Source organism: Pseudorca crassidens, chromosome 9 (assembly GCF_039906515.1).
Source record: "Pseudorca crassidens isolate mPseCra1 chromosome 9, mPseCra1.hap1, whole genome shotgun sequence".
Taxonomy (NCBI): Eukaryota; Metazoa; Chordata; class Mammalia; order Artiodactyla; family Delphinidae; genus Pseudorca; species Pseudorca crassidens.
This window is the reverse complement of record NC_090304.1, coordinates 11319909-11330839: the sequence shown is the minus strand read 5'-3', so window position 1 is coordinate 11330839 and position 10931 is coordinate 11319909. Positions and strand designations below refer to the sequence as shown.

Below are 10931 nucleotides of genomic sequence, written 5' to 3'. Positions count from 1 at the left end.
CACCAATTTACATTCCCACCAACGGTGTAGGTGGGTTCCATTTTCCCCACACCCTCTCTAACTAAAATAAATATTTTATTTATTGTAGATTCAGGGTCGATAAGACTTAAAATCAGGACCCAGTTTAACTGTGCGGGTTGCAGAGCCTCTTAAGTTAATGTAATGACATGTTTGAAAAAGAACAAGACCCTGAGATTCGGACCAGGGACTTATTAGTAGGCTCAAATGAAGCTGGTAATCTTGAACTCCCGAATTACCCTGAGCTTCTCTAGCCATGAGGCAATCCCTCTTAACCTCTCTGAAGAGACTAGCCATTCCTTGCTCAGTGGCATTTCTTAACCTCATGTGAAGCAATTGCCTTGCAAGAGGATGCCTATTTATGTCCAGACCCACCAAACCAGGCTTTATTGCTACCAGCCTGTTATCAGATTCAAAATCAGCATGCTCCAGGAGAACAAGTGCAAACTCTAACCTTTTAGAAGAGAGGTTATTCCTCCCAAGCTTGAGAGATATTGTCGATTTATTTGGGGAAAATCCTGGGGGAATACAGGAATACCTCGGAGATATTGTGGGTTTGATTCCAGACCACTGCAATAAAGTGGAAATCACAGTAAAGGGAGTCTCAAGAATTTTTTGGTTTCCCAGTGTACATAAAATTTATGTTTACACTATTCTGTAGTGTATAAGTGTTCAATAGCATTATGTCTAAAAAAGCCATGTACATGCCTTAATTTAAAAATATTTTAAAAGATATAAAAATATTTTTAATTTTAAAAATTAAAAAATGTATTAAAATTATTTTTTATTTAAATTTAAGTTAATTTAATTAAAATTTTAATTAAAATTTTAATTAAATTAACAATTTTTTAATTGATTTATTTGTAGTGAGGTGGATGGACCTAGAGTCTGTCATATAAAGTAAGTCAGAAAGAGAAAAACAAATACTGTATGCTAACACATATATATGGAATCTAAAAAGAAATGGTTCTGAGGAACCTAGGGGCAGAACATGAATGAAGACACAGACGTAGAGAATGGACTTGAGGACGTGGTGGCGGGGGAGGGGGGAAGTGTAAACTAGGACGAAGTGAGAGAGTAGCATTGACATATATACACTACCAAATATTAAATAGACAGCTAGTAGGAAGCAGCTGCATAGCACAGGGAGATCAGCTCTGTACTTTGTGACCACCTAGAGGTGTGGGATAGGGACAATAGGAGGGAGACACAAGAGGGAGGAGATATGGAGATATATGTATACATATAGCTGATTCACTCTGTTATACAGCAGAAACTAACAACACTGTAAAGCAATTATACTAGAATAAAGATGTTAAAAATTTTTTTAAATAAAAATTAAAAATATTTTAAAAGATACAAAAAAAAATTTAAAAATTAATTAATTTTAAAAAATAAAAATATTTTATTACTAAAAAATGACAACCATCATCTGGGTCTTCAGTGAGTCATGGTAGTAACATCAAAGACCACTGATCACGGGACTTCCCTGGTTTGCGCAGTGGTTAAGAATCTGCCTGCCAATGCAAGGGACATGGGTTTGAGCCCTGGCCTGGGAAGATCCCACATGCCACAGAGCAACTAAGCCCATGCGCCACAACTACTGAGCCTGTGCTCTAGGGCCCTCGAGCCACAACTACTGAACCCCTGTGCCACAACTACTGAAACCCACGTGCTTGGAGCCCATGCTCTGCAACAAAGAGTAGACCCCGCTCAACCGCAACTAGAGAAAGCCCATGCGCAGCAACGAAGACCCAATGCAGCCAAAAATAAATAATAAATAAATAAATTTATTTTTAAAAAAGACCACTGATCACAATCATCACAACAAATATAATAAAGAAAACAACAACATGTACCATATATTCATATGCAGGATTTGGTGTCACATAGTCATGGGTTCAAATATTGAACCAATCCCTAAGCAACTATAAGATTTTGAGCAACTTATTTAGCTTCTCCAAATTTCGGTTTCCTCCTCTTCAAGGGGGATTTTGGAGTATTTAGTAAGTTAACACACATAAAGCACCCAGCACAGTTAGCGCATAGCTTAGCACACGGTAGGAGCTTGATAAGATTGAGTTCCCATTCATCTAACATATTTCAGGCCAAAGAGGTTCTATGAAGGAGTGGAAGAAAGTAAATGTGAATACATGTGTATATACACATTGCATACTTATATGCAACGTGTATACACAATACAATTATTTCTGGGGGTATATATTATATAGATATAAACAAGAAGTAACTTTCTAAAAAAAAATATATATATATATACAATCATGTTTTCTTCTACAGAGTAAGTGTTTATCTTATCCTTTGTGTTCTGCTGCTATCCTGAGTTTGATCACCAAGTACCAGAAGAGATCTTGATTAGCCTTGGGGGATCGGAGGACCTGGCCACTGGGATAGAGCTTAATAAGCATTGTCTTCAGAGCATTTATGTGAATATGTGTTCTCCATTCCACCCCAGAGACCACTTAACTACAAATCTGTGAAGTTTGGGTGATACATTCCTTTCTCTTTAAAAAAAAAAGACCCTCCAGGGCAAATGTAATAAAACATCTCCAAGGAGAGAGAAAAAGCCCTTTTTCTCAAATTCACCCCCAACCCCAGGTTTTAAAACTTCCAAAATGACCTCAAATGCAGACACTAGTTGATACCAGAAGAGATTCTTAAAGATTACATCCTCTCCTTCTTCTCCCGATACATCTTTTCCCTCTACTTTTCTCCCCACAAACACACATTCTAGGCAACAAGTGGATATTTTTATCTTTGGTGAACAAACCAACCTCAAACTTGCTCTTCAAACTTGTTAGCACTTTGGGTACTGGAAGCAGGTACTGAAGCATGATTAGCTCCTTCCAAAGCAGAACGCAAGACAAGTATAAGCTAAATGACAGACACAACAAGAGGGAGGGGTAAGTGCAGTCATTCATCTTTTACTTTTCATATTCATGTCCATATTAATCTTACCTTAGAGAGCACCCTAGATCTACGAGCCTATGTAGATGATGAAAGAGTTATTTGGCTTTCAGTTTTTTCCCCTTGTACCTCTCAATTCTACCTGTTTTGCCCAAATTCAGCCCCAATCTTGATTCTCCTTAGTGCTCCTTTGATGGGCATCTGGAACCATATTAAGTCCTTGCAACTAGGAATAGAATTAAGCAGACATAAAATTTCTGAAGGAACTTCTATGCCCTTGAACACGGCCCCAATTATTAACAAGTTGTCTGGAAGGGCTGTAATTGGGGCAGACTTTGCATAGCAGATTTTCCAGACAATGCAGAGACCTCTGAAAACTTTCTTCTCTCTTCTGACTGACGACTTGAATTTTGCCATCTGAATCTTAATGTCTTGGCACTTTTGAGTTCTCACCTTACATGGAGAGGGACTCATTCAGTCCCGTCAATCATTTGTACATCCAGATGATAGACAGACCTAGAAGGGCAAGACTTGAGGGCACTGGGCTCTTGCCCAGTGAGGGGAGGAGGCCTCATGAACTCAGGAAGGATGGCAAGATCACAGAAAACTAGTTTGGCTGAGGTTTTCCTTGTCATTATTGCATTTTTTTTCTTGCATTCCCAACTGCATCTGTTAAACTCAGATTAGGCATAGTTAGTGATAAAATTTAACACTTTCTTGAAGATCTTTCATAAAAGATGAGTTGAGTTATAAATCAGTGCTACCAGATCCCATCAGTCTCTGCCTGTCTTCCACGTGCTAGATTGTTCATTTTACTGCACTGTTATCTCTTCACCATGGCTTTGAAGGCTAGTGTTATTCACAGAGATGCAGCCCCAGCAGGTATAAATCCAACAGAGTCACTGAGCCCCTCAAGCTCTCTTCAGCTCTGTAAAATAGGCTTGGTGTTGATTATATCTACACCACAGGATCATAGGGAGTCCAGATTCAGACCAAACTGAACCTCCCAGAGTTTGCTGCAAGAATGAAGGAGATTTCCTTTCTCAAGGGAAGAAGCACCTGTTTGTGAGCAGAGTTCAGCGATGTAAAGTGCTTCATAAACGCTTAAGATAACTTCCATTTAATGGTCTAGAATAACATTCAGGGCATCCATATGTGAGAATAAAACCCTGGATAAGCTTCTCCTCTTGTTTCAATATGCCCAGCTTCACTTTCTGTTTCTGGGGATGGAAAATTTCATTCTTAAATATGAAAGTTTTCCCTCCTAATGGTAACATTCAAAACAGACTTTCAGTTGACACATCAAGTTCCAGATCGTCAAATTCTGCAACCTCACCCCTGTACACCTCTTACAATCCTATATGGTCCATCAGTGAACTCCTTTTTTCTGTAAGAAAAGCATACTTTAACCTATCACATGAGGAGGAATTGTTTCCAATAAAGGCTCAGTTTCATAAATAATTATTTAAGGTTATTAAAATATTCAGTGCTGGGCTTCCCTGGTGGCGCAGTGGTTGAGAGTCCGCCTGCCGATGCAGGGGACACGGGTTCGTGCCCCGGTCCGGGAAGATCCCGCGTGCCACGGAGCGGCTGGGCCCGTGAGCCATGGCCACTGAGCCTGTGCGTCCGGAGCCTGTGCTCCACAACGGGAGAGGCCACAATGGTGAGAGGCCCGCGTACTGAAAAAAAAAAAAAGAAAAAAAATTCAGTGCTGATAGCAATCACAGTGCCAATTTATTAAGCAAACATTCTATCTCAGGACCCATGAACCTTTCACACATTGTCTCATGCGATCCTCAAACAACTCTGTTAACTGATCCTCAAACAACTCCGTAGTCACTGTTATCCCTGTTTTGCTAATAGAGAAAGTGAGACTCAGAACAGAGAAATGAGTTTTTCAATATCCCACCACTGGCAAGTGGCAGAGTCAGGATTAGAACCCGGCTTGTCCTGAAGCCTACCCAGAATCATAACCACTACCTTATCCCTTTTCTGCTAACCTGAATAGCTGCCCCAAACAACCTGAACCACACCACGAACCTCAGGTCCCTAACTTGCTAAATGGTGGCCCCTACTCAGAATTGGGTGAGGGCTCCAGCACAGCTGTTTCTGTTTAGCTCTCAGTTTCTCCATGTGACTCTCCACCTGTGGCAGACCATGCTAAACTTTGCTGTGGGTCCCTTGCTTTTCTTCAAGAGGAAAGAATCCTCTCTTGATTCTCAGAACTCTACATACCTCTCACAAACAGATGCATAACCTCTGAACATAGGATAAATCTTAAAACCACACTGGTAAGATTAGCATTGTGAGAGATCTCCTAAACTGCACAAATGATGGCATGGTGATGGCTAAAATGAGGTTCACACTGTCTCACTATCCAAATTTGAGCATTTTAGCACTGAAAAATCTGTAGTAGGAACTATTGAGAGGGAAGAAGGTGGACCCCAATTCTAAGGGCATCTCTCTGTGCAAGTACCAAGAAGAAAGTGAAGAAGGTCAATGAGACCTTGACTGGCAATGGGTAGATATGGAATGATTTATGAAAAACTGGGGATATTAAAATGAGGTCACACTCCTAAAGAGAGCCAGAAAAATTCAGAGCAAATAGAGAAAGTGTTACTTCCCAAATTGTGAAGTTACTAACTTAGAATGTTTTCTATAATATATGTAAGTTATAGAGGGTCTGTGTACTATGATACAAACACCCACACATATATACATATCCTTGCACATGAGAAGAACAGGCCAAAATATTAAAAGCTTTTATTTCAGGGGCTAGAAGGCCATAATTTCCAGTTTGGAGGGGTTTTGTGTGTCGATGAGGAATTGCACATGATTTTTAGGTTTAGTATTTCACGGTTGTTTGCTGATCAAATTATTTTACAGTTCTCACATATTGCTTTAAAATTCATAAAATAACATTTTGTTTTTGAAAAGTAAATGAAATTTGTGGGATTTACTATATTTTTAAGAGTTAGGTAGAATAGGCTGAAAATATGGCTTAAAAGACAGTTAAGGTAATTTGGTTGATTTCCAAATTGTTTAGGTAAAGACGTGAAGAAGAATCAAGATATATTCCAAACGTTTAAGGGTCATTCACCATGAGCCGCCAAGTCCTCTGACCACACTTTTCCTAGAGTCTCCTGCAGGGACAGGACCTCAGCTTCAGAGACCAATGGCAGAGTTCTCTTCTGATTGATGTGGACTGAGATGTAGTGTGGATGTGTGAGGTGGTGATGGGAATTCTTACAGATGTGGATTGAATGGAATCAAGTCCCCGATCTCGAAAGATGCTTCATACATTGAAAATTCTAAGAATTTGGTCGAGGATAGTTTGCAATTTAGGTTTTAAACAATAGCAACAACAAACACTTGTAGAATGCTTACTATGGGCCAGGAATGTCCTAAAGGAGAGTAGAAAGATGACAGATAGATGATAGATATATAGATATGATAGTTTCTAATAACAAGGTAAGTGCTATTATGATCTCTAATTTTACAGAGTGTCATAGATAGTTCAAGTGACCTGTCCAAGATCACACATCTATTAAGTAGTAAAGCTGGAAACTGAATCCAGGCAGTCCAAATCCAGAGCCCACTTTTTTTTTTTTTTTTGGCCGCATTGGGTCTTCGTTGCTGTGCGCAGGCTTTCTCTAGTTGCGGCGAGCAGGGACCACTCATTGCTACGCTGCGCAGGCCTCTCATTGCAATGGCCTCTCCCATTACAGAGCGCGGGCTCCAGGCGCACGGGCCTCAGCAGTTGTCGCTCGTGGGGTCTAGAGCGCAGGCTCAGTAGCTGTGGTGCATGGGCCCAGTTGCTCCACGGCATGTGGGATCTTCCCAGACCAGGGCTCGAGCCAATGTCCCCTGCATTGGCAGGCGGACTCTTAACCACTGTGCCACCAGGGAAGCCCTAGAGTCCTCATTCTTAACGAACAGCTTAGAGAGCTCAGAGTGAACACAAATTTGAGACTGGAACCACGTTAGTATATTCAGATCTAATATTTGACAATTAAGAGCATTTCTATGCACATCTGGCCTAATCCTTTGGATTAAAAACATTCAAAATGTCTGATTGACTGTTTCACAAGTGAAGAGCTGAATACTGTCCATCTGTTGGTTTCTCCATTCCAATACTGAAACTGGAATAATGTCAGATAAATAGTTACTTCAGGGCATGGCGTGATTCCCCTGGGAAACACAAAACTGTTTTCACTGTGGACTTACTATTGTCTGTCACTTTATACACTTTGCTTTATTTTATTCTTAAAACAAATATGTGAAGTAGATAAAGTCACCCTTTTTAAAGATAAGGATATTGAAGCCTAGAGATGTTAACTTCTCATCCAAAGTGACACAGCTACTAAAAGGTAGAGGCAGGAGTTAATCACAGGAATCTGAATCCAAAGTTTAAGTTCATATAAACCATATTATATTATGTTAAAAAGCAAATATTTAAGATATTTGCCTTCTCAGAGAAAGAGAGAAAGAGAATCTTTGCATAGGTTGTAACCTCCTGTAATACTCTGCCCTTCCTCTCGTGCATTTAATGATTTGCAGACATCGCCTGCCCTGTGGAGTATCATTATTATCCCAGGTCTGCGTCTCGTCCTTGTGGTCCGTGGGAAACATGTCCACAAGGCCTGGAACGGCTCGTCAGTGACCATGTTCATCCTCCTGGGATTTGCAGACCATCCAGAACTCCAGGCCCCCCTCTTTGTGACCTTCCTGGGCATCTATCTTGTGACCCTCGCCTGGAAACTGGCCCTCATCTTTCTGATCAGAGGTGACACCCACCTACACACACCAATGTACTTCTTCCTCAGCAACCTGTCCTTCGTTGACATTTGCTACTCTTCTGCATTGGCTCCCAAAATGCTCACTGACGTCTTCCAGGAGCAGAAGACCACATCATTCTTGGGCTGTGCTGCTCAGTTCTTTTTCTTTGTCAGCATATGTCTAACTGAGTGCTTCCTCCTGATTTCTATGGCGTACAACCGATACGCCACCATTTCCAGCCCCCCTGCTGTACACTGCTGTCATGTCCCAGGGCCTCTGTACACGCATGGTGGTTGGGGCCTATGTCAGTGGCTTCCTGAGCTCCCTGGTCCAAGCCAGCTTCATGTTTCAGCTCCACTTCTGCGGACCCAACATCGTCAAGCATTTCTTCTGTGACCTCCCACCAGTCCTGGCACTTTTTTTTTTTTTTCCTCATGTGAGTGAAGCTATCTTTATTTATTTTTTTTCTAACATCTTTATTGGAGTACAGTTGCTTTACAATGGTGTGTTAGTTTCTGCTTTATAACAAAGTGAATCAGTTATACATATACATATGTCCCCATATCCCCTCCCTCTTGTGTCTCCCTCCCTCCCACCCTCCCTATCCCACCCCTCCAGGCGGTCACAAAGCACCGAGCTGATCTCCCTGTGCTATGCGGCTGCTTCCCACTAGCTATCTATTTTACATTTGGTAGTGTATATACGTCCATGCCTCTCTCTCACTTCGTCCCAGCTTACCTTTCCCCCTCCCCGTATCCTCAAGTCCATTCTCTAGTAGGTCTGCATCTTTATTCCTGTCTTGCCCCTAGGTTCTTCTGACCATTTTTTTTCTTTCTTTTTGTTTTTTAGATTCTATATATATGTGTTAGCATAAGGTATTTGTTTTTCTCTTTCTGACTTACTTCACTCTGTATGACAGACTCTAGGTACATCCACCTCACTACAAATAACTCAGTTTCATTCCTTTTTATGGCTGAGTAATATTCCATTGTATATATGTGCCACATCTTCTTTATCCATTCATCTGCTGATGGGCACTTAGGTTGCTTCCATGTCCTGGCTATTGTAAATAGTGCTGCAATGAACATTTTGGGACATGACTCTTTTTGAATTATGATTTTCTCAGGGTATATGCCCAGTAGTGGGATTGCTGGGTCATATGGTAGTTCTATTTTTAGTTTTTTAAGGAACTCCATACTGTTCTCCATAGTGGCTGTATCAATTTACATTCCCACCAACAGTGCAAGAGGGTTCCCTTTGCTCCACACCCTCTCCAGCATTTATTGTTTGTAGATTTTTTGATAATGACCATTCTGACTGGTATGAGATGATATCTCATTGTAGTTTTGATGTGCATTTCTCTAATGATTAGTGATGTTGAGCATCCTTTCATGTGTTTGTTGGCAGTCTGTATATCTTCTTTGGAGAAATGTCTATTTAAGTTTTCTGCCCATTTTTGGATTGGGTTGTTTTTTTGTTTTTGATATTGAGCTGCATGAGTTGCTTGTATGTTTTGGAGATTAATCCTTTGTCAGTTGCTTCATTTGCAAATATTTTCTCCCATTCTGATGGTTGTCTTTTCGTCTTCTTTATGGTTTCCTTTCTGTGCAAAAGCTTTTAAGTTTCATTAGGTCCTATTTGTTTTTTTTGGTTTTATTTCCATTTCTCTAGAAGATGGGTCAAAAAGGATCTTGCTGTGATGTATGTCATAGAGTGTTCTGCCTATGTTTTCCTCTAAGAGTTTTATAGTGTCTGGCCTTACATTTAGGTCTCTAATCCATTTTGAGTTTATTTTTGTGTATGATGGTAGGGAGTGTTGTAATTTCATTCTTTTACATGTAGCTGTCCAGTTTTCCCAGCACCACTTATTGAAGAGACTGTCTTTTCTCCACTGTATATTCTTTTTTTTTTCCTCTGTATATTCTTGCCTCCTTTATCAAAGGTAAGGCGGCCATATGTGCGTGGGTTTACCTCTGGGCTTTCGATCCTATTCCATTGATCTGTATTTTCTGGTTTTGAGTCCTGGCACTTTCTCGCTCTAACACTTTCTTCCGTCAAGCGGGCAAGTTCCTCGCGGTGGTCACTGCTGGGGACACACCATTCCTCATCCTCGTCAGCTCCTTCAGTTACGTAGTGGCTGCTTTCTTGAAGATCTGCTCCGCGGAAGGTCGAAGGAAAGCCTTCAACACATGCGCCTCGCACCTGACGGCCGTGACTCTGTTGTTTGGGATGGCCCTCTTCACGTACCTGCGACCCAGCTCCAGCTGCTTACTCGGCAGAGACGAGGTGGTATCTGTGTTCTGTTTGCTGGTGATCACCATGCTAAAGCTTCTCATTTATGGTTTGAGGAGCAAAGAGATCAAAGATGCCCTGTGGAAGGTGTTGGAGAAGAAGAAAGTGTTTTCCTAGTTCATGATTGAAAACATATTTCTCCAAACTGCTAGAGACTTAAATGGTCCATGACACCTACCTCCACCTCTGGCTTTAGGTAAATGATGTTTTGTGTGCATTTTGCAAATGGAGACTCCTGCCAGACTCTCTCACCGTTCCTCGTGGTCATCTGTCTCCTGACCCCAACATGGATAGTCAAAAGGAGAAAGAGATTACTTCAGTAAAACAAACAAACAAACAAATTCCCCAAGATAACCTATTCTCACAATTGGTATTACAAGCGCCTTTTATTGGGTACTTACTATGTACCGGGCATAAAAGTTATTTAATTAAATACACATTGAAGTGCTACGATGCACATGGCACTATCCCTAGGTTACAAATGAGGAAGCGAAGTCCCAGCAAACAAAAAACAAAAAACCGACATGCCCAGGGTCATACAGGAAGTAAGGTGCAGAACTCCCATTCGGACCCAGGTCTTCCTGACTCCAGAGCCCATGCTCTACCCAAATGTTGCCTTCCACGTTCAGCAACAAACAGCCCTGAATTTTTACAAGAGCATAGCTCTTATCATTAGAATATGGAAGAATCCAAAAAGATACACTATGTGTAGTTGAGATAAACTGCAAAACAAGATGCCTACTCCATTAAACACTCTCTCTGAGCTATCCCTCTTGGATTCCCATTGTGGCTACTGGAAAATTATTTAAGCAAATACTGAAGGACATTACCCATTGCTGCCATTTCTATGTCACCTACGGAGGGACCTGGAAAATTTGAGTCCAGTGGTATCACATCAATGCTCTTCTCTTCCCAGT

General features: G+C 41.0%; 1 protein-coding gene across 1 annotated transcript; it reads left to right on the top strand.

The window, feature by feature from the left end:
- The first annotated feature begins 6393 nt into the window (after positions 1 to 6393).
- Positions 6394 to 10131, top strand: OR5A1 (olfactory receptor family 5 subfamily A member 1). Its single transcript, XM_067751654.1, is given in 4 exon segments — positions 6394 to 6414; positions 7504 to 7962; positions 7964 to 8144; positions 9758 to 10131. Coding segments are annotated over 4 exon segments (1035 nt in total).
- Positions 10132 to 10931: the final 800 nt, after the last annotated feature.